Here is a 22,853-nt window from a genome sequence, read left to right as displayed (position 1 = left end):
AGCAGCCCACGCAAGAAGAAGTAACCGCCCATGAAGAGGTGTGGCTACCCAGAAAACCCCTGGAGCGCTCTGACCTCACGAGCGATGGGGGCGGATCTGCCCCAAGACGGCGGGAAGTGACTAGGCTGCAAGGAAAAATGAAACTCAGCAGATGCAGAGAAGACTTGGTGAGCAGTGACAACGCAGAGAGAATGGCGTCCGCACGCAGTGACCCAGAACCAGGCTCTGCTGCCTGGTGGGACTGGGAGCTCACCCTGTTCTGCGACCGTCTGCAGGCGAGAGTAATGCAGCAGGTGATGGAAGGGCGCTCAGAGCTCCGGTAGCTGGCTGTGGCGGTTCGGGCCTACGAGAGGTGGACCACGCGACAAGTGCCATGCCGGGAGGTGACCACCCAGACTCCGATGCTGATGCCGTTAGGTAAGTCCCATCCTGCCCCTGCCCGCTCGGTTACGCTGACCCCGCCGACGCAGTTACCGGAGGCGATGCCTGCAATGGTGCCCGCCAAAGTCCATGCTGCAATGCCTGCTGTGATCCCTGCTACGACCCATGCTGCAACGCCACGCCCGGCCAGACCAGACCAGGCCACAGCAGTGTCCCGTCCGGCCAGACCAGACCAGGCCGCAGCAGTGTCCCGTCCGGCCAGACCAGACCAGGCCGCAGCCACGCTACGTCCGGCCAGACCAGACCAGGCCGCAGTGCCGTCTACCCCAGCCTGCACAGCAGAGGCAGCCACCGCGCCCCAGTCACTGATCAAGGAACCGGGTCCTGCGTCCCCGCCGGGAGAAGACCCAGTGTTCCTGAGGCTCAAAGAGGAGTTGAGTAAATGTTTCCCCAAGGACTTGGTGGACCGGTACCTCGTCCCCAGGCGGTCACCTGGACGTGGAGTGGTCCCAGCAACTGCCGTGGCTAGGAAGAGCCCACTGCCCTGGCCTTCTGATGAACGCCCGTCCCCAGCGCTGCTACTACAGCAACAAGAGGAATGCTCAAGATCACTAAGGGAGAGGAGGAGAGGCCTGGAGTCTGAAGTGCCGATCCTGAGCAGTCGGAGGAGGATGCAGCACCCTTTAAAATTGAGGGAGCCCCGGAGGCCGAGATGTTACCCTACTCCCGCTGGGAAGAGGTTCCAACACCCCCTGCTTAGGAAGAACTGTCCATCTTGATGCCCAGCATGTATGTGACTTGGGGGCCCGCAGACAGCGAGGTGGCAGTAACACGGAGTCCAGCCAGCAGAGTACGGCGCCGTACAAGAGCGAGACCACCCCCTGTGCAGCATTCCCCAGACAGGCAGAAAGAAGAAGTGACAGCCCGAGATTTCGAGGAAAAGCAGTCGCTCAGAAAAGCCCGGCACCAGGTTAGAGGTCCTCTCTACCGCGGAGTGGTTGAGGAATTCAGCCTGAAGACTGGCTACGGCTTCATAGTGGCGCCTGGCATAAAGGAGGGTATTTTTGTAAGCAGAAGAGACGTCCGGTCCCATCTGCCCAGAGGACACCCTGGCAGTGATCTACACATGGGACACCTTGTAGAGTGTACCAGACACCAAGGCGAATGAGGCTGGTATGCACTGGACGTAGTGCCATGCCCAGGGAGCTCCAGTTACAGCCCAGCAGTTTCCACCAAAGAACAAGACAAAGACACAGATAAAGACAAAGAAAAAGAACAAGATAAAGACACAGATACAGCTAAAGACGAAGATACCACAAGCACTACCGAGGAAGACACAGAAACCTCCAGGTGTGAAAGCCCTACAGGCAAGAGCCCTGGTTGTGAAAGGAGGAAGTCCAAGTAAAGAGTGCAGCAAAGTTAGAGTTACCAATTTGGAGTTAAAGCAACAAACAAGTTCAAGAGAATGTGCCCACATGAACTGATGTGAGAATTTAAGTCTGCTTTTGCACCTGGTTTGTGCAATATTATTAAGGACCATAAGGCTATGAACTGGCTATAGCCACAAACTCTCGCAGTGTATGAAAGTTTACCTTTTTGGTACCAACCAGAGTACGCCTGTTTATGGGGCCTGGCTCTGCACCACCTGGAAGCACGCCTGTGATGGCGCTTGCTATGCAAAAGCCAAGAGCACGCCTGTTTATGGGGCCTGGCTCGCCAACAACATGGGAGCACGCCTATTTATGGGGCCTGGCTCTCCACCACAAAGAAGCGGTTACGCCGGTTTGTAACAACCTGACCAAGAAAGCCGCCTCTACATTCCTGCCAGAAGTGGCCGAAGACGTGGCTCAACGGGAGAGGGCCTTGCCTTCAACCACCAGCCCCAGGAGAGGAAGATTGGAGGAAAGGTCTGGGGAAACAAATGGCCAAGACCTGGTTGCTAAAAGGACCGGTGACCTGCCTCCTGAAAGGGTTTTGGGTGGGTAACAGACTTGTGGGTGGAGGATGGTGATGTATGGTACCTGGTGTGTTTTTACAATGCTTTTACATGTTTTAATGTTTTAAATGTTTTGCACTTTAAAAAATGTATTGTCTTTACAGCCCGAGGACGTGCTGTTGGTAACTAAGGGGGAATGTGGTACCCCTGCAGTATACAAACACGTGACACCAAGATTCACTTGGCAAACCAAAGTTGAACAGTTTATTTTCCTTCTTACCATTATGACAGACATTTCCTGACTACTATTCTTCTGCTGCTGTTTTTTCTGGGGTACTCTCTCTCGGCCCATCCCTGCTATCTTGGAACTAGTCCACATGCTGCCAGGTGTGGTGCCCCTGACCTGGTCAGGCACCACTGAGTACTGCACTCAGGCTGAGTCAGTACAATACAGGTAATCCCAGAGGCTAACTAAGGTGTGGACACACAGACACTAAGTAACCAGGAACACACACACAGCTTAGAGGGGACCCCTGGGCAGACCCAGGGAGGGGGCATGGCCCTCGCATCCCAGCTAGTGGTGGGTAGTGGGACTGGAGACAAGAGAGTTGTGCAGTGGCAGCCAAAGGAGAAGGAGTGGATGAGCCGCATATATAGGGCAGAGTAGAGGAGCAGAGCCTTGCAAGACACTGTACCAGTCAGTGGCTGCTGGCGGGGGAGAAAGGCTACCCTGTGGTGCTGCCTGAAAACCACCTAGGGCAGTAGCAAGAGGTGGTAGAGTAAGGGGACCGCTGGTAGTCCAAGCCCGCACGGGGAAACAGGTCCCCAGAGCAGAAGCCCATTCAGTTAGCCTGCCAAACCTGCTGGTGAGGGCACTATATGTGCCTCACCAACCACACAGAGTCCGCAGCTACAGCAGCTATGAGGGGGCCCATAAGGAGGATTGAGCCAGGAGCCATCTTACCTTGGTCCATGCTGCCCGCAAACGGGCCAGAAAGGGAAGAACGGCAGTTGCGACTTCCCTGGGTGATTCCAGCAATACTACAAGTAGGAGTCACCCCAAACAAGAAGGGCAAGGAAGGCGAGTCAGCAGTCACCCCTACATCAGCCGAAGGGATATCTGGTTCCACCTGGTTCATCATAGCATCACCCGGGTTAACTCACCCCTGCCACCTGAAAGTGAGTAAAAACCCTGAAAGACATTGCTGCTTGTGTGTGAGTTCTTCTGCGACCTGTGGTACTACACACTTACACTGAGCCCTGGGGCCAGCCTCACTCTCGGGAGGCCACAACAACTGACTGCATTTACCATCAGCCCCAGGCGCTCCCTAAACTGCAGTGGCGGTCATCCCCTGACCGTAAATACAGAGAGTGGCGTCACGATTCCCATAGAAGTTAACCTGACCTACCTGCGGACAGAAGATTCCAAACATGTGGAGTCCCTGAAGACCCTGAGGCGACCTGAAGGTAATGCGGGGCTCCACATTGGCACCTGTGCTTTTGTTCCCCCACTCTTATTGTCACCACTCTCCGCTTCAGGGCCCCGACGGCTGTCTAGTAAAAAGACTTCCCTGGATAGGTTAAGGTGAGCCATAAGCTCTGAACCTCTAGGAGCTTACCTCAGGGTTCCTGACCAGCCCTTACTCCATGCCACATCTTTAGTCCATGAAACCTTCTGCAAAACTGACTCCCCACAAGTTCCATCTCCCTAACCAACCCACTAGCCATCTGTCACTCCTCCTCCAACCGTACCTAACATCTAACCTCAAGCTCCTCCTACCCAACTCATACTTCACTAACAGCAACAGCAACACTATTGCTATTATCTATTATCTGGCAATACCGACACCTCCTACATGCCTCGACACTTAAATGTGGTTATCACCAAACACCACCACCTTGTAAGACAGTACAACAGAAAAAACATCAGTATAATAACATTGAGATATACTGTATATGTGTGTATATATATATATCTATATATATATATATATATATATGTTACACCTTGTGGCTCCCCTGTTGCAAGGAATGATGTGGTCTCCCATTCCTTGCCTGCCACAAGCCCTCCTGTTCAGCAGCACCAAAGGTCTAGGAGACTACACAATGTTACACCTCGTGGCTCCCCTGTTGCAAAAAATGATGTGGTCTCCCATTCCTTGCCTGCCACGAGCCCTCCTGCTCAGCAGCGCCGAAGGTCTTGGAAACTACACAATGTGCACAGGATAGCTGCTCAGGGTAGCAGCAAGAGTTTTGTTATCCCTGCACATTGTGAAACCACGGCTCCCGCTTCTATGTCCCAGGGGCGGGAAGATGCGCATGTGCACCACGTGGCATGTGTTGATTCGCCCACTGACGTCACACGGCTTGATGACGCGCCGCAAGCCGATTGCTTTGACACCAGTGAGGCTGATGACGTGGTGAACCCTGACTGGCCGGGCTGGGACGTCGTGGACCCTGATTGGGCCAAGTCCGTCGTCACTGCCTCGCGATCGCCTTTGGGTATGGCGGTGCGCGACCGTTCTCTATTGTTAGATGTCTGGCAGCGTATTGCTACGCCACTGTTCAGGCATCTTGTCTACTTGTGGACTTTGCCCTTACTGCCCAGGCAGTACCTTGTTTGTAGGCCGTGTTCCTACCCTTGGTGAGTTCCTCGGGACTCCTCTGGACTCACCTTATTGTTGAAGCACACGTGTGTGGGCACCGCTGTGCTACCCTTGTGCCACGTTTCCGTGACTTCCATTTGGGCACACGTGCGTGGGCACCACTGTGCTTCTTCGTGCAACAAGTACACCTAGCTGTGAGCCCCGTTCCATACAACCCGGGTTAGGGCGAGCCGGTGTACGCAGATCAACTGTGACGTAGCAGACGATCGTCAGCAGTAACCCGCTCACTCTTCAACCGTAGCAGCGGTCCCCTACACCGCACAGTGGACCTTGACCGGCGGAAGCTGTCTCTATACCATCTTGGCACGCTTCCCCGGGTCCCCCGCGTAACATATATACATATATTCAAAATTCACATTTCGTAGGGCCTGAGGCCAGAGTCCACTTCACTCATCCAGGAAATGGACAGGGGTGAAAGCTTTTTTAAAACAAGTTGCTACGGGCAACAGTCCCTCTTCCTGCTGTTGGCAGTATCATTCACATGCCTGCCCATGTCTAGCAAGATGCATGACAGTCTCACAACCATGTCTCAGGATCGACTAGTTCATTCCTCCTCCCCTCTCTGCAGGTGCAAGTCAGTGATACACAACACTGCCCTAGAGCACCGGGTGTGGGTGGCATTCCATGGGACACAGTCCTTGTGGGTGAGGACAAAGTCTTTGGGACAAAAGGGCAATGTCCTTGGAGCAAGGGCAAAATCCATGGGGCTAGGGCAGTGTCCACGGTGCAGGTGTGAGCGGGTTTGTCACCTGCTAAAATGTTCCTCATTCCAGCAGAGGGGAGCACAACATGTGCAAAACAACTGCTGAGGGGGGAAAACATAATGACGTTTCAGCCGCTCCTTGCAACTTCAGGGGCCGAGTCTCCTGACCCGCCTCTCTCTCGGGAAGCAGAACAATCCTGTACATGAAACCAGTCCAATGAAGGGTGTTGTCAAAGATCATTAATACATCCTGCCAAGCAGCTTACGGCCATCCGCAGACCCAGGTGGTCCTTGAATCACCCACCTTCACATAGACGGTCGAGTTAGCCCTCTGGGGGATGCTCCCAACTGCCAAAGAATCCGTCACCTCTGCCTAGGATTCCAAAGCTGCTCCGGTGAAACTGACCTCTGTCTCCCCACTAGGGTGCCAGGTGCGCAATATCAATGATACTGTAAGGCCTTTCCTGGGTTGGATGCCCTCACGTTGCAGCACCTTCCAGAAATCTCCCTCTTACATGCGCATGGACCATAACCACCGCTTACCACCCCCTGGGTCCGTCCTTCTTCATGAAATGGATGCAGTCTTCTCAGGTAAGAGTGAGACCCTCGCACACTTAGATGGCATTAACACATACATTGGCTCTGGTCCCCTCCTCTTGGATGAAACTGTAACCCCGCTGACAATCCAGGTGACGGATTAACCCATAGATCACACGGCTGCCAATGTCATCACCGCCAGGGAGTACTAACTTCTTGCCCTCAATCTCCTGGGCCATCCACTTTTCCTCAGTGGAATGCCGGGCCAGAGGCCTCTCACCCAGGGATTGTCAGGGCTGGGGTTTCTGGGCCATTGGGCTACTTATTGTGAACAAGTGGTAGTCCCAGGGCTGCTGCTGACTCCAGATCTCCGGGATTCTTGGCTGCCCATATTTGTTGTAGTCGTCACAGACATTCTCCCCGGCTAGGGGTGTGCTTAAGAGCCACCGTTGCAACCACTGCCTTAGGTGATGAGGGCCTTAGGTGATGAGGCTTTACTTTCCACAACCGTCAACTCTGGCCATGGGTCCCAGTCCTCCAATGACCTTTTCAACATTCGCTGGCCCTGGGGTTGTCCCTCCTTGGCTTCTGCAGCCAGCTGGACGACCCAGTCCTGCTAAGCACGGCAGCCGCTAAAGGTGATAAAGGGTTCACAAGTCGGATTGCTGTCCATCTTCCTCTGCTTTGGAAGCAGAAATGGGGCTGACCCGGAGTGCTGGGGGAGTCTCCATATTCCAGGCCGCCCCCTCTAGAGTAGGGCCTCTTCTGGTTTCTCCTCCCGTTTCTTCAGGGCCGCCATCCCATCAGCTTCTTGGTGAGGGCGGTCTCTCTCGGGTGCATCCACCGGAGGTGGGCACCACTGAACATGGGGCGTTTCTTAATCCCCAGCTTCCAGCTTCCAAGCAAAAAGCTTTGCACGCTTTTCCCTTTATACAACCTACAATAGTTTAGGCTTGCGATTGGTCCCATGCCATGTTCTGCCATCTTTGTTTGAATGGCCAGTGATTCTTACATCTTAGGCATTTACACCACAGCCCCTCTTGAAGTGTTGTCCCGAGAGTGACCATGCTTGCAGCACCACTTGTAGGATGTACAGTCCCTGACAGAAGTTCTGTTGCTTATCCATGTTATGTATATAAAAGCTTATAACCTGACTTTAAATTCATCCATTGGTTTCATAAACTACTCTTTTGAAAGCTGTAACCCTCCCAAATTTGGTTTAGGTTATGAAAATAAAGTTGCTGCAAAGCTGAAATATTGATCATTTAATGAACACAGAAAGGTCAGATTTTGGCAAGACAAAAGTTTTGTCGCCCACAAAAAGAAATGTGAAATTCAAACAAATAATTAACTTCTAATACAAAGATATGTTGCATAACATTGGTGAATGAAGTTGTGGTGCTATTAGAGCTATATTTAATGTTTTGTGTGACTTCCATGAGCTTGAAGGACTGCAGTCCTGCGGTTCAACAATGATTCATACAATTTATTGATGAAGTCATCAAGAATAGCAAAGAATGCAGTCTTACATACCTCCCAGAGTTCATCTAGATTCTTTGGTTTTGTCTTCCAAGCTTCCTCTTTCATCCTACCCCAAACATGCTTAATGATGTTCATGTCTGGTGACTGGGCTGGCCAGTCCTTGAGCACCTTGATCTTCTTTTCCAGGAGGAACTTTGTTGTAGAGATGGATGTACGAGATGGAGCACCATCCTGCTGCAGAATTTGACCCCTTTTATGATTGGGAATGTAAGAGGTAGCTAATACTTCTTGATATTTTAGGCAATTGATATTGCCTGCCACCTTGCAAATGTTTTGCACACCCCATACTGAATGTAACCCCAGACCATGATCTTTCCACCACCAAATGTAACTGTTTTCTGGATCCATACGGGCTCCAGTAGGTCTCCTGCAGTATTTGCGATGGCTGTGGTGTAATTAAACTGAAGACTCATCAGAGAACTCCACCTTCTGCCACTTTTCCAGCGTCCATCTGTTTAGCAGGCTGTGGGATTTGGCAAATGCCACATGGTTTTTTAATTGCCTTTTGTTTAGTGCTGGCTTCTGGGCACTGATTCGACTATGGAGGCCATTTCGAGACAGAATCCTACAAACTGTTCTAGTTGACACAGGGATTTGAGGTGACCAGGCCTTTTGGAGCTCTGCTGCAGTGGAAGAGGGGCTGTTTTTGGATTTTCTAACCAGCAAACGTTCCTCCTGAGCTGTTGTCTTGCGGGGTCTGCCAGGCCTGGGCTTGTCAAAAACATCTCCAGTCTCTTCAAATCTTTTTTTAATTTTTTGTACTTGACGCTGAGACACATTAAAGGTGCCAGCCACCTCTGCAGTGGATCTGGCTTTCAGCCTGTTGATAATCAAAACTTTGGTCACAGGGTGGATTTTTGCCATGTTGTCAGAGGTCAAGTTTCAGTTCAAGTGAAGGTCTGGGGTGCTTGGTTTCTTTTTATACACACCCACTAATTAACCGATTATTTAGTGAGCACAGGTGAGGATGTAAACTAGGATTGGGTGCATTATATGACAAGGCGACAAAACGTTTGTCTTGCCAAAATGTGCCCTTTCTGTGTTCATTAAATAATCAATATTTCAGCTTTACAGCAACTTTATTTTCATAACCTAAACCAAATTTAAGAGGGTTTCAGCTTTCAAAAGAGTAATGTATGAAACCAATGGATCCATTTAAAGTCAGGTTATGATCTTTTTTTTACATAACATGGATAAGCGACAGAACTTCTGTCAGGGGCTGTATGGTCACGGGGCCGTGGGGGCTCCGCAGTCCTACGCCTGTGAAAGTCAGTGTGTGTTTAGGTCTTTGGGTAATATGTGTGACACTTACTATTGACTTCGGGTTGGTGTCCATCACCCTGCAACCGATCCCCATCATAGATGCAGTAGACAAACATTTGACACCAAGGTTCTCTTGGAAAACTCTCTCTCTGCCTATCACCATTATCTTGGAACTAGTTTGCAAGCTGCTGGGCACCTGTGCCTCTGTTCCCCCTCTCTTATTCTCACCACTGTCCAATTCTGGGCACCAATGCTGGTGTAGTCGAAAGACTTTCTTAGGCCCGTTGGTATGAGCCATAGGCTCTGGACTTTTAGGTGGTTATCTCAGGGTTCCCTGATTGGCCCTTACTCTATGGCACATCTTTAGTTCATGAACCCATCTTCAAAACTGACTCCCTACAAGGCCCCTCTCTCTAACCAACCCACTGACCATCTGTCACTCCTCCCATCTTACCTAACATCTAACCTCATGCTGCTCCTACCTGACTTCTAAATGGTACTGGCCGCTATCTGGTTCTGACCTTGCTACATAGGGGATCCATATTTCACTAGCAGCAACAGCAACACTATTACTCTGGCAACACAAACAATTAACATAAAACAATAGAGGGGACCTCAACCACCTCCTACGGTACATATGCGGCTCTTTATGAATCAGGAGCATCTGATTTCAGCATGCCCCCTCATCAAGACTGATGTAAAAATTGCTGGTCTTGATGTCAGGGCCTTTACTTCTATAGTCTAATAAGGGACAAAATCCTCTGATGATTAATTTCAAAATATAAATAAGATGTTGTCAGAATTGCCTTTTATAAGATCCAAATCTTAAAATCTGCAGCTACTTCTATTGGAGCTTAGGAGCTTGTAGCATCTGATAGATTGAACTCAAAAGAAAACACTGGAGCCCCAATTAATGAAGACTGCATTTTGTACAGATGAATTTTGTAAAGATGAATTTGGCTCATCTTTTAGCTACGAGTGCCACCGAAACAAAAATACTCAGTCAAAGCTGGTGTAAATCATGATAAGTTTTTCAATCATGCTCGATCCAATCCTTCTGGCTAAACTTCACCCACATTTCAAAAATGTTGACCAAGTTGGCTAGGACTGGTGTAAAAACGCGAAAAGTTGCAAAATATTACAAATATTCTCCAAAATTCTTATAAAAACTGTTAAATATATCGGCTTCTATATGTAAAGCTCGTAAGTGCTGCATTGCCCATCCTTTGGCAGTAGGCAACCAGAATTTTATCACTTTCAGGGTTTTTACAGGATTTTTCAAATGTTGTGATAGAGTAGGGATTATTATAAAATAAAGAAACACCTCGCACTTATCTCTTGAATTCCCTGCTGCTCCTGGAGACCCTCCGTTTCTGCAGTGGTGATGTCCTGTCCATCATTCATGTGATTGCTGCAAGAAGTCACTGGCCAGCATGTCATCACCACAGAAACTAAGGGGACCACTGGAGTGAAGGTCCTCAATAGACAGGAAGTAAAATTGGCTTACTTTATTTTATATCATTACCAATTGTATTGCAACTATACTAAAAAAAAAGTCAAAAACAAAAAAAATCACGAAAAACTCTTAACTTTGGATTTCTGGCTCTGTATGCAGTGACTGCTATAATGATAAGTGATCTAAAGCAGCAAGATGATGTTAATATTTGGAGATTCACTTTAAAGATGAACTAGTAAAATAATTGAGTGTTTCTTGACTTAATTAAATATGATTTGTAAGTAATTAATTTTTCCTCGTGTTAGGGTTTTATCCGGAATGACCGATGCTGTTCTAGCTCGGGTTTATCACCAGTCCGATCTGGAACTTTTAGCTAAAGAAGCGTCAATTCCAATAGTGAATGGGTTGTCAGACGACTACCATCCCATCCAAATCCTAGCCGACTATCTCACTATTCAGGTTGGTTGCAGTAACTGTTGCACATCTGCTTTTAGCAAATAAATCCTTTTAAACTTGTCAATCAGGTATGAGGCGTGCAATCCTGGGAATTCCTCCGAATAGTTAGTCCTACTAGCGTGCACGGCATAGAAATCAGGCTCTGGCTCAGTGGGAGTTCGGTGGCAGCTCTCTCCGTTGCTAAGCAATTCCATACTGTGACTAATAACCACTGCGAGCACATCAATCCCAGCACGTCCTGTCCTATAGGAGATCGGTTCTCAGGAATGAAAAACATTGTTCTTCTGAACTGCATATCATTTGTAGAAATTGCTGGAAGTCATACATTAAATTAGACAGATGTGTTCTGTACCCACGCTGTTATTGTATGGTGAGGATTAATGATTCCCTAAATACAAACATCTATTATGGAGCACTTCTGTGTCTCGGATTCAGTCAATCTCCGCGACTGAAGAAGATCCAAGCCCGTATTTTAATGAAGAGATTATTACACATGCACAGTTGCCTCTAATATATTGCTAAAGGGTTATTTCCAAATCAAGTTAACTTGCTGTTTCTGAGGTGTCTAACCAGAGATCTTCAGCTCCATCTTGAATGAAGTAGAGATGCGCATGTGGGGCCTCCACTCCATTCGTTGTCTGTTGGACTAGCCAAGTGCTGCATTCGGCAACCTCATAAAGAATAACTGGAGTGGAGGCTATGAATGCGTACCCCAGCTCCATTCGGGATGGGGCTGCAGAGCTAGAGTTCTAAAGCCCAATGTCAAGAGTGCTAAGGGTCCCAAGGATCAGACCTCAAAATACATAACATATATACATTTAAGTAATAAAGTGGCCCCAAAAGATGGACAACCCTTTTAATGAATCAGTGAAGCAGATGTGATAGCAAAGTATTAAAGCCTTCTTTGATTACAATTAACAGCGGAAGTACTATCCTCCCTCCAGTGAAAGGGGTGGGAGAGTATATGTGTTCATTATACTGGTATCACGCTCACTGCCAGAGATGGTACTGTGGTGAGCAAAAGTGAACCCATTGGAACACAGGGAGACCCCGGGTCTTCCCTTTTGTGGGGTAAAGACTGGGACAGTGGCAGCTGAACCAAACGCAGGGGCAGACACAGGGGCAGACAGAGCTGAGTCTCAAGTGTAGACAGGGACCACGAGCGTAGCAGAGGCAGATGGCACTGCAGGATGGACAGGCAGAGTCACTAGCAAGTTTGTAAAAAGGTGATCTAACATCTCAGTCCATTTGAACATTATAGAGGGGCCCATTTGTTCATTTGATCTCATGACCAGAACAGGGAGCCATTTATGTGAGTGTCCCGATTCTAGCTGGACACAAATTGTCTGTGCATTACATGGATAGCCATTCACCCACATGACTGTCATATAATTTTACGTTTCCCTTGTAGCAGCCATTTTTAACAGAGCCTTTAACCCCTTTACGACCGCCGATACGCCTTTTAACGGCGGTAAATAAGGGTACTTTTTCCGATCCGCCGCTTTTTAACGGCGGTCGGAAAAAAGGGTCTAGCGCCCCCCAGAGTCAGAAAATTTCCGGGGTCTCAGCTGCCGGGGGTAGCTGAGACCCTGGAGATCATGATTCGGGCCGGTTTTTCCGGTCCCCGCTCACCTGATGACCGGTATACACCGTATACCGATCATCAAGTTATAGTAAATGACCGCGCCGGTAAAAAATGATTTATCTCCCATCTGGCATGATCAAACATGCCAGATGGGAGATAAATCTTTTTCCCGGTTCCCTCCGGTCCCCCGGTGTCCCCAAAGTGCCCCCCCCGACCCCCAACCCACTCCCGAAAATCCAAGATGGCCGCGCGCACCGGCGATCACAGCAGCGCGCCGGCCGCATTTCCACTGTTCCTATGGTTTCTGTCGTATGTGCCATAACACATACGACAGAAACCTGCTCCCTAGGCCCTGCCGGGTCCCCCCCTGGTGTCCCCCGGTGTCCCCCGGTGTCATACATACCGGAGCTCTGATCCCCCGCGGCCCCCTCCTCCGGCTCCTTCTCAGCAGACTCCGGTCACATGAGCAGAGCGCAGCTGTCAGCTTCCTGTGTTCAGGACGCTGGCTGCTCGCACTCTGCAGCTGTGACCCAGGGAGGGTGGGTGCAGATTCTTTGCACCCACTCTCCTCAAATGGAGGGTCTGCCCTCCTAGAAAATGGGGGATACGTTCCCTGAACGTGTCCCCCATATTCTAGAAGGTCCAGAGGCGACGTGGGACGTCCAAATGGATTATTGTGGATTTTTTTTTTTTCTTTTCAATAAATTGGTCAATCAGGGAATGTTTGGGGGAGTGTTTTTTCAAATAAATTTTTTTTTGTTGTCAATTTTTTTTTTATTACTGTCAATTAGTTATGTCGGGTATCTGATAGACGCCGTGACATAACTAATTGCTGGGCTTGATGCCAGGTGACATTACACACCTGGTATCAACCCCATTCATTACCCCGTTAGCCAACGCACCAGGGCGCGGGATGAGCTGGGGCGAAGCGCCAGAATTGGCGCATCTAATGGATGCGCCACTTCTGGGGCGGCTGCGGCCTGCTATTTTTAGGCTGGGAAGAGTCCAATAACCGTGGCTCTTCCCATCCTGAGAATACCAGACCCCAGCTGTCAGCTTCACCTTGGCTGGTGATCTAATTTGGGGGGACCCCACGTTTGTTTGTTTTTTTTAATTATTTATTTATAAATAATTAAAAAAAAAAAAACAGCTTGGGGAGCCCTCCAAATTGATCACCAGACAAGATGAAGCTGTCAGCTGTGGTTTGCAGGCTACAGCTGTCTGCTTTACCCTAGCTGGCTATCAAAAATAGGGGGGACCCCACGTCATTTATTTTAATTCTTTTTTTTTGGGCTAAATACAAGGCTAGGCATCCTTTAGTGTCACATGAAAGGCACTAAAGGGCGCCAGCTTAGAATATGCAGGGGGTGGGACGTTATATATGTTTGACATCTATCCATTCATCCATTGTAGCATTTTACGCTGTGTGCCCACAATCAGGGTTTGCAACGTTTTGGGCGCAGAGTGTTTTCCCTGCGTCCATAACGCTGCGTTGTGCAGTAGAAGCACAGTGGCAGGATTTTTAGAAATCCCGTGCCCACTGTGTTTCTTTTCTCCGCAGCATAAATCGACCTGTGGCGCAGCTTCCCGAGCCTCAGGATGTCAATTTATGCTGCGGAGATGAGTGTTCTTTGCAGGTAGAATAGAACTAAAGTCCACAGCAGCCTGAACCCAAATCGTGGGCATGGGCAGCTGCGTTCTCCCGTGGACAACACTCACATTTCTGCAGGAGGCTGACACTGGGTACTAGACGCCGTGTCGCTGGATCATGGCCACATAGCCTAAAGGCTACTTTACACGCTGCGATATCGGTCCCGATATCGCTAGCGTGGGTACCCGCCCCCATCTGTTGTGCGACACGGGCAATCGCTGCCCGTGCCGCACAACATCGCGCAGATGCGTCACACATACTTACCTGCCCGGCGACGTCGCTGTGACCGGCAAACCGCCTCCTTTCTAAGGGGGCGGTCCGTGTGGCGTCACAGTGACGTCACTGAGCGGCCGCCCAATAGAAGCGGAGGGGCGGAGATGAGTGGCCGGAACATCCCGCCCACCTCCTTCCTTCCTCATAGCGGCCGGGAGGCAGGTAAGGGGAGCTTCCTCGTTCCTGCGGCGTCACACATAGCGATGTGTGCTGCCGCAGGAGCGACGAACTACATCGTTACTGCTGCAGTAACGATAATCGAGAATGGACCCCCATGTCACCGATGAGCGATTTTGCACGTTTTTGCAACGATGCAAAATCGCTCATCGGTGTCACACGCAGCAACATCGCTAATGCGGCCGGATGTGCGTCACCAATTCCGTGACCCTAACGACTCCGCATTAGCGATGTCGCAGCGTGTAAAGCCCCCTTAACAGTGAGAAATTTTTTGCTACAGCAACAGTTTTGTGAAGTACCTGTGGATTCAAAATGTTTACTATACTCCTGAATAAAATCCTTGAGGGGTCCAGTTTCCAAAATGAGGTCACTTGTGGGGGGTTTCTGATGTATAGGTGCCCAAGGGGCCCTGCTAATGTGACATGGTGCGCGCAATTTACTTCAACTTTTCCAAAATTCAAATGGTGCTCCTTCCATTCCAAGCCCTCCCATTTATCCAAACAAAGGTTTTTGGCCACATGTGTGGTATCCCTGCGCTCACAAGAAATTAGATAACAACCTGTGGGGTACACGTTTTGTTGTTGCCTCTTGAAAAAGTGAAAAATGTGTCGCTAAATCAACATTTTTGTGAAAAAAATGAAAATTTCAATATGGCAACCTAAGCTTATCAAATTCTGTGAAGTATTCGTGGATTCAAAATGCTCAATATACACCTAGATTAAAGCCTTGAGGGGTCTTATTTCCAGAATGGGGTCACTTGTGGGGGACCTCCACTGCTTAGGCACCTCAGGGGTTCTCCTAATGCAACATGGCGTCCGCTATTGATTCCAGCCAATTTTGCAGTCAAATTGCACTCCTTCTCTTCTGAGCCCTGTAGTGTGCCCAAACAGTTGATTTCCACCACATACAAGATATCAACAAACTCAGGAGACATTGCACAATAAATTTCATGGTGATTTTTTTCCTGTTACCCTTGTGAAAAAAAAAGCTACCTGGTTGAAGTAACAATTTTGTGGTAAAATTTTATTTTTTTATTTTCATGGCTCAACGTTATAAACTTCTGTAAAGCACCTGGGGGTTCAGGGTACTCACCAAACATCAAGATAAATTCCTTGAGGGGCCTAGTTTCCAATATGGGGTCACTTGTGGTGTTTTTTTGCTGTTTACGTACCTTAGGGGTCCTCCAAATGCGACATGGTGCCCGCAATCTTTTTCAGCCAAATTTCCTTTCCAAAATTCAAATATTGCTCCTTCCGTTCCAAGCCCTCCCATTTCTCCAAACAAAGGTTTCAGACCACAAGTGAGGTATCACCGCGCTCATAAAAAAGTGGGTAACAAACATTGGGGTCACATTTTTGGAATTACCTCTTGAAAAAGTGAAAAAATTGATGCTAAAGCAACATTTTTGAGAAAAAAATGAAAATTTTCAATGTGACAACGTAACGTTATCAAAATCTGTGAAGTACCTGTGGATCCAAAATGCTCACTATACCCCTAGATAGAAGCCTTAAGGGGTCTAGTTTCCAAAATGGTGTCACTTGTAAGGGGTTTCTGCTGTTTAGGTACCTTGGCGGACATGTAAATGCAACATGGTGCCCGCAATCTATTTCAGCCAAATTTGCTTTCCAAAATTCAAATATTGCTCCTTCTGTTCCGAGCCCTCCCATTTGTCCAAACAAAGGTTTCTGACCACATGTGGGGTATTGGCGCGTTCATAAGAAAGTGGGTAACAAGTTTTGGGGTTCATTTTGTTGTGTTATTTCTTCTAAAAGTGAATAAATTTGGGGTAGAGCAACATTTTAGGTAAAATTTTATTTTTTGCTTTTTTTCATTCCACTTTGCTTTAGTTCCTGTGAAGCACCTGAAGGGTTAATAAACTTCTTGGATGTGGTTTTGAGTACTTTGAGGCGTGCTGTTTTGAGAATGGTGTCACTTTTAGGTATTTTCTGTCACTTAGGCCTCTCAAAGTCACTTCAAATGTGATGTGGTCCCTAAAAAAATGGTTTTGTGAATTTTGTTGAAAAAATGGGAAATTGCTGATGAACTTTGACCCCTTCTAACTTCCTAACCCCAAAACATTTTGTTTCAGAAATTGCGCTAATGTAAAGTAGACATGTGGGAAATGTTATTTATTAACTGTTTTGTGTGACATAACTCTCTGGGTTAAGGGCATAAAAATTAAAAGTTTGAAAATTGCAAAATTTTCAAAATTTTCATCAAATTTCCGATTTTTTCACAAATAAAAGCAAAAAATATCGTTCTAAATTTATAACTATCATGAAGTACAATATGTCACGAAAAAACAATGTCAGAATCACCGGGATCCGTTGAAGCGTTCCAGAGTTATGACCTCATAAAGTGACACTGGTCAGAATTGCAAAAAATGGCCTGGTCATTAAGTACAAAACTGGCTTCGTCCTTAAGGGGTTAAACAAAAACATTTGTAGGTGACAAACTCACCTCACAAGGTATGGGAATTCCTTTTGGGATAAATTCTTTAGAAGATACATTCACACATATGATGGGCATACGAAGGGATGTAAACTTTAAATGGAGTGTGTTTGTGCCCCTGCAGTCCCAATTCCCCTGGAATAGAGTATCTAATAGTTGCCAATTATGGCAGTAATATTAATATTAATGCCAATTATAGCAGTAATGTTTAACAGTGATAAATTATCCTACTAATTATTTCTTACCCAGGAACATTATGGCTGCCTGAAAGGACTAACTATTTCCTGGATTGGTGATGGTAATAACGTCCTACATTCAATCATGCTGAGCGCTGCCAAATTTGGAATGAATCTTCACATTGCAACCCCAAAGGTGAATGCCATAATATCTTCAATGGAAAGCCAAAATATGTCTTTGGTAGTGCTGTCCACTAATTATAGTAATGGGCACATTTATTAACTGCATAGAAAAGATCTACTTGCCTATCACCAAGTTTATTATGTATATTAGACAATATTTCCACCTTCTTTGACAGTTTTTGAAAGTTTTAAAAAATAGGGAAGGGCCTAAGAGGAATCATAAAATATGCCAAACATATTAATGGCAAATGTTTGCACAAAGTTTTCGCTTGATGTACACCAGCCATAAGGGAAACTGTCTAAGTCTAGTGAGCTGCTCTAAAATTGTTTTGGTAACCATTGGACAATATTCACTTATTTTGTCTTTATCTTTAATATATATGTTGTGCGTTTTTTTTTTTGTGAAGAAATCAGTCACCCCCAATATGTTGTCAGGCTAGAATCTTTGGTAAAATGATGTCATTATTACACAAGGTTTATAGTTGTTGAGGCAATGAGAAGAGATCTGCAAGAATACTATTGAAGGGTCATATGTGACTTGTCAACATCAGATTGACCAGCTTTGATCTAATAATGCAAGTGGTTGCCTCATGTTATGTCACATGAGTGACAACGGAAAGTATGGCATACGACACCACACTCAACAAAGCAAGGGGTACACTGGGGACACTATAACAACGGTGGGCCCTAGCGCTACCGAGGGGGAAGATAGGCCACCTCTTTCACTCACCTGCAGCTATACCCTACATTCCTAGCCAGTCCTTATACTGGTTCCGCAACTGTCACCAAACAAGATACTTGAGACCGTGGCAGACCCTATAATAGCCCTTGCTAGTGAGCTGGCAGGTGAGGGACACTAGCACAATCGCTGCACTAATAACACACCAGGGGAAGGCAAGACAGACAGGGGGAAAAAAAACCAGACAGCTGTATTCAGCAACAGGACTGCAGCCTACACAGCAGCTTGCAGAGAGGGTTCCACCAGCTCCTTTCACCTCCTGGCCAAGCATTAAATAAATGAGAATAACTGGCACCTTCTACAGGAAGCAGAGTGTATATAAAGGGACTGGAAGTGGTCCCAACCAGAGACACCTGAGAAGGTAATGATAATGTTTGCTGGCAAGGAATACTGACATTAACCCTGTCCTCCCCAAAGGAAAAGAATACATTTAATCTGCAAGGCAAAGAGGCTCTGGCCCAGAACCTGTCACTGGCCTCTTACTACAGAGAGATGACCGTGACAGGTTACTGCTCTGGAAAGCACTGCTCATCAGTCTCCTGACTACCAGCTTTCTGAAGTGGGGTGTTCCTAATTTATTTTCCATTTTGATTAGTTTTGTCCGGTCATTATTGGACCAAACTATGTTCTCCATTATTCTGCAAGGTGCAGCAGCTTTTCTTCTGCAGCATCGGAGAAGCGCAGGGGCACTGAAGCTGGCTGAATCCAGCAATCTGTTCAGCTTCAGAGCAGCACTTACAAGCTCTAATAGAAAGAGTTTGTAAGGATTGGACTCCTTACCTAGGAGGCTAGCCACTGCTGGTAAGTTAATCAATGAGCAGTAAGCAATAGAAAAGTCCCATTGTTCTCTTGAGATCGGAGAGGATTGTTAAAAAGAAGTAAACTGTCAAGTCGCTTGTTAATACATTGTAATTTTACTCAGAACTTGAGAATAACCTTTTAATCCATATGTCACTTTTTCTTGGAACATGACTGTAGTTGATGCAAACTGATTCTCAGGACTAAATCCAGCAATAATAATGTGGTTGCTGGATTGGAACACTGCGAACTGCCTTCTATCTGACGGGATTCGCGGTTCTTCTTTTGATTAGCCGACCTAGCGCGACATTGAAGAGGTTGTGCTAGGCCAGCTAATCAAAAGAAGAGCTGCAGATGTTGGGAGGTAGGAGGCAGTTCTCAGCGTTCCTGTCCAGTGGACATGGATCGCTGATGTAGCTGATGGAATTCCGGTAGGTCCTGTGACTTGAGTCGCACCAACTCTAAACCTGACACCTGAAAGGTGTTATTATTTGGATAAAACTATTTTGTCAGATCAGTCTCAAGCAATAATTCTACGGATGAAGAGCCTGGAACAAAGGTGTCAATTTTCTTGCAGCGCCACAACAGGGGAAATAAAGCCCTGGCTTTCCTTCTTGTGAACAGGGCACTCCCTTCCCCATTTCATCCATGTATTTCTACAATAAAATAGTGAACATGGTACATACTGTATACTTATGGATGATTTTTTTTTTAATAATAATAATCATCTTCTTTTTAATTCAGGGATATGAACCAAATTCAGCGGTCACTGCAGCTGCTAAGCAGTTTTCAAAAGAGGTAAAAGTTTTATATTTATCTCATGTGATGTGGAAGTATTTGATATCTTACACAAAGCTATGATGCTGACAGTAAAGAAAGTGGCGCTTGGCTGCAATGAATCTGGTACGTGTCTAAGATTTCTAGATGAGACCTGCGTCAATATGTTATCACAATGAACTGAAGAAAAATATCAATATTATTTGTATCCACACTCGCTGTTTTTTCTGTCTTCTAGTCTGGAACCAAGATGCTTATGACAAACGATCCCCTAGAAGCTGCCAGTGGAGCCAATGTGTTGGTTACAGACACGTGGGTGAGCATGGGACAAGAAGAGGAGAAGAAAAAACGTCTCCAGGATTTCACAGGTTACCAGATCACAATGCAGGTACAAGATGTATCTTGTTGGTATTTGTACGTCAAAATGTATTGACTAAATTCTATAGAGAAAAGAAGAAATTACGGTTGGGCAGTAGACTTTAGACTTTTCCAGGTTGGTTAATTAGTAAATGAATCTTGCCACATTTTCCAATACTTCCTTTTCCTTTATAAACAGAACTAAATCTGAATTCCTAAACTTAAAGGGACACTAAAACTAGAAAGAAATGATTAAATTAAACATAATATATAGCTCCCGTATTGTTTGTTAGGTCTCATTCAGACCTCCATGATTTTTCTTAGGGTACGCTCACACGAGCGTGAAAATCGGACGAATGCAATGCAAGAAAATCTCGCATTGCACTCGGACCTATGTTAGTCAATGAGGGAGAGTAGTTGGTCAGCTTTTCTCGCATCCAGATACTGGATGCGAGAAAAGCGGCAACATGCTTCGATCTTCTGCTAGTGCCGTATCCCTCTCACCCATTCAAGTGAATAGGTGTGAGAGATACATGAGACTGCACTCGGATGTTATCGCAGTGCAGTGCGATATACGCACAGGCTGACAATGGAGGAGATGGGGTATTAACCCCTCCCTCTCCTCCGCAGTGCCCGCACTCAGCTTCACAGCTGTGACCTGATTGCAGGATCGGGTCACAGTCGCATGACACTCGGTTCACTCTCACAGCAGAGCCTGAGCTAGGGGTCATTAGCATATTGCATCCGATGATATCGCATCGGATGCCATACGCTCGTCTTAGTCCAGCCTTACATATAAAAACACAGACCATTATTTATTCATGTTTTGGATCTGTTCCCATCAGTGTGTCAGTTTTTACCATCAGAGTTTCATCAGTGATTTTCATGGATGAAATAAATTACCAAGCTTCTTTGTACATTGCAATGTTAATCACAGACAACACACGGATGGCATCTGTGTACTATTAGTGATTTTCATGGACCCAGAGTCTTGTATGGGTAATTTTGATTCTGGACATCATTCATAAATGGATGTCCGTTTGTTTTTTTTCTGCTCACACATGATCTGCAAAACAACAGGTGAACAGTTCCAAAGATTACAAATGATTCAACCATGAAAAAATGGATAGGGTCTAAGGGGAAAACTTTTCTCCTTGCGGAGACTGACACACCATTCCAGCATGCCAGTGAGGAGACTTATAGCTGCACTGCTCCTCTGGGAACTAAGCAAATTGTCTCTTCAGGTAGGAAAGAGGCAAACTCTAGTGCCACCTATTGGAAGTAGCAATCCTAAAATTCAAAAGTGACTCTTTAATGAGCCCTGTCATATGACTTAGGATTGCTAGTTCCAATAGATGGCACTAGAGTTTGTCTCCTTCCTTCCTGAAGAGACAATGTGCATATTTCCCAGAGGAGCATTGCAGCTATAAGTCTCTTGTCTGGCAGCCAGATTGTTTTACCAGTCTCCACAAGGAGAAACGTTTTCCCCTTAGACCCCATTAAAGCTTCTTATACAGCCAGGTCAGATCTTATGCTTTGCACTGATGACAGGTAATCACCCCAGAACACTGTGTTTGCAAATTGAGATTCTGATGTACCATAAATTCTAAGTCATATGGAAGGCTCGTTAAAGGGTCACTTTTGACTTTTAGGATTGCTACTTACTATAGTTGTCACTAGAGTTCATCTCCTTCCACCCTGAAGAGACAATTTGAAATGATAAGAAGGATAGAACAAATATATGAGAAATGCATGTGTGAATGAGAGCTTAGACAATAGCATTTTTTGCATAATCCTGAAATACTGCAAAAAAACACAAAGATTAATTTTTTGCTGATCAGTTCTATCAATCAAGCGTTGGATGAAGCCCCACCCCCTAGGGCCAAGAGGGTAGGGCCAAAGGTATGTGCACACAACATACTTTTCAGATGGTGGGACTTGAGGAATTTTTTACGAGAAAGATGCTTCAGGAAATGCCTGAGTTTTTTGTTACTGAAGCGTTTTTTAATGCCTTTTGGGGGGTAATTTCATGAACATTTTTCTCAATGTTTTTAAGCATTTTTCGCTTATTTTCTTTTTTTGGCAATTTTCCAACATTTTTGCAGTTTCTTTTTTGATGGTGTCCTCCTGCTCTTTTTAACTCTGTTTAACAATGATAAAACCACAAACGTTTTTTCAAGCACAAACCTTGGCCAGACCCTCAAAAGACGCACAGCATCATTAGAGCCTTACCATTGACTTCTATTATAAAATACGAGTAGAGCATCTTCTGAAGATGCCCGAAGAATAGTCATCTCACTTCTTTTAATCACTTGGCATCTTTGGTAACCTGAACGGATTAAAAGACGCTCAGAAGACTGAACATGTAAACAGCTATTAATTTTTACATTGCAGCTCACATGTTCAGTCTTTTAGCTAGCTGATCTTTTGTTCTACTGCACCTAGATGTATAATAATTAAACTTCTGAAATTACCTGTATTTTCTTACTTTTTTATACCCATTTTTATCATACAGACAGCAAAACTGGCAGCTTCCAACTGGACCTTTCTTCACTGTTTACCAAGAAAACCAGAAGAAGTTGATGATGAGGTTTTCTATTCTCCTAAATCTCTAGTTTTCCAAGAAGCAGAAAATAGAAAGTGGACGATTATGGTAAGATAGAAATGGTTTAGTAGTAAAAAACAGTAGGAGAAAAACTATATATTTTCACAGTTAAAAAATCTATTACACCTAATAATGATGTTA

The 22,853-nt window shown here is 46.2% G+C and overlaps 1 protein-coding gene across 1 annotated transcript in view; it reads left to right on the top strand.

Annotated features, from left to right (window-relative positions):
* The window catches only part of OTC (ornithine transcarbamylase), an 89,451-nt gene that overhangs the window by 50,045 nt on the left and 16,553 nt on the right, over positions 1-22,853 (top strand). The window contains exons 5-9 of the mRNA XM_075333511.1: positions 10,790-10,943; positions 17,327-17,449; positions 19,718-19,771; positions 19,989-20,138; positions 22,623-22,760. Of these exons, the coding sequence (XP_075189626.1) occupies positions 10,790-10,943; positions 17,327-17,449; positions 19,718-19,771; positions 19,989-20,138; positions 22,623-22,760 (619 nt within the window). The remainder of the gene's footprint in view (positions 1-10,789; positions 10,944-17,326; positions 17,450-19,717; positions 19,772-19,988; positions 20,139-22,622; positions 22,761-22,853) is intronic.

The sequence above is a fragment of the Anomaloglossus baeobatrachus genome, chromosome 2 (genome assembly GCF_048569485.1).
Source record: "Anomaloglossus baeobatrachus isolate aAnoBae1 chromosome 2, aAnoBae1.hap1, whole genome shotgun sequence".
In the NCBI taxonomy this organism is placed as follows: domain Eukaryota; kingdom Metazoa; phylum Chordata; class Amphibia; order Anura; family Aromobatidae; genus Anomaloglossus; species Anomaloglossus baeobatrachus.
Note: the sequence above shows the minus strand (reverse complement) of the source record. Positions and strands in the feature narration are given on the sequence as shown.